Here is a 1197-nt window from a genome sequence, read left to right on the forward strand (position 1 = left end):
CCCCCCCGACCCCCTCTTCAGTCCTCGCTACCTAGAATCGAGGGTCTGTCCCATGCAGACCCGAGGCCGCGGGCAAGGGGCGGAGGGGCTCCGAGAGTCACGCGCTTGACTTGAAACGTCACCGGCGAGCGAGTCTTGAGTGAAGCCACCGTTGAGCAAAGCGACCATTTTCCGCCGGGTCAAATCGCAAACTGGACCGCTGCGTTTCCGACGTTTCCGTTGAAGCACCTTCTCCCGCCCGTGTTCCGCAGGCAACCCGGAGAGCTTCGGCCTGTACTTTGTGCTGGGCGTTTGCTTCGGCCTGGTTCTGACGCTCTGCTTGCTGGTCATGCGCATCTCCTGCAAGCCGCGCGGCCGGACGGCCGGCGCCGCCGCCTCGTCCGCGCCCGAGAAAAAAATACCGCGGGACGAGGAGGAGCGGGAAAGCGCCGGGGAGGACGTCGACGACGTCGACGACGTGGAAGTGGCCCCCTCGCCGCCGCTCGCCGTCACCACCGAGATCCCCGCCGGGAACGGCAGCATCGGCGACCGCTCGGACGGGACGCCCAACGTGTTCGCGTCGGCCGAGGAGCTGGAGAGGGCGCAGCGGCTGGAGGAGCGCGAGCGCATCATCCGGGAAATCTGGAGGAACGGACAGCCGGACGTCCTGGGAACGGGAACGGGGACCGTCGGGAGAGTGCGCTACTACTAACGGACGCCGCCGCCCCGCCCCCGAGACGCCGAGGCCTTTGCGGCGCGGCGGGTCACTTCGGCAGCCGACCGCATTTGAAGGATGCCGCTGATTCATTGACTTGAAATGCGTACGCGGTGAAGACTAGTCACCCCCCCTTAAAAAAGGGAGCGCAGAGATTCGGGCTGAGCCGAATGCGCTGAAATGAAGGTCAAAACGAAGCGGAAATGAAAGCATTCCGCTCAAATCAATTGCAGATGCCGCCTCGGGGGGGTGGTTGGGGGGGGGGGCAAACGGATTTATGAGCAGAAACATTTTGGCAGAGCGTCGTCGTCTTTCCTCGTTTGCAATGGAGCCTCACGTGCCTTATTATTTGGAATGGAAACGCATCTTTGGAATAAAAATCTCAGGCCCGAACGACAAACAAAACGCGACCTCTTGTGCGAGAGAAAAATGTTTTTCCACGGCCACTGAAAAGGAAGTGCCCACATCTGGTGGGATGAGGTGGTGGTAGGGGGTTGGGGGGG

At 62.1% G+C, this 1197-nt stretch overlaps 1 protein-coding gene across 3 annotated transcripts in view; it reads left to right on the forward strand.

The window, feature by feature from the left end:
- eva1ba (eva-1 homolog Ba (C. elegans)) overlaps positions 1-1190 on the forward strand; it is a 4245-nt gene extending 3055 nt beyond the window's left edge. For all 3 annotated transcript variants that reach the window (XM_019865310.1, XM_019865311.1, XM_019865309.1), the window contains one exon: positions 252-1190. In XM_019865310.1, coding sequence (XP_019720869.1) covers positions 252-691 — 440 coding nt within the window. In that variant the 3' untranslated portion in view covers positions 692-1190. The remainder of the gene's footprint in view (positions 1-251) is intronic.
- Positions 1191-1197: the final 7 nt, after the last annotated feature.

The sequence above is a fragment of the Hippocampus comes genome, unplaced genomic scaffold (assembly GCF_001891065.2).
Source record: "Hippocampus comes isolate QL1 unplaced genomic scaffold, H_comes_QL1_v1.1 scaffold444, whole genome shotgun sequence".
Classification (NCBI taxonomy): Eukaryota; Metazoa; Chordata; class Actinopteri; order Syngnathiformes; family Syngnathidae; genus Hippocampus; species Hippocampus comes.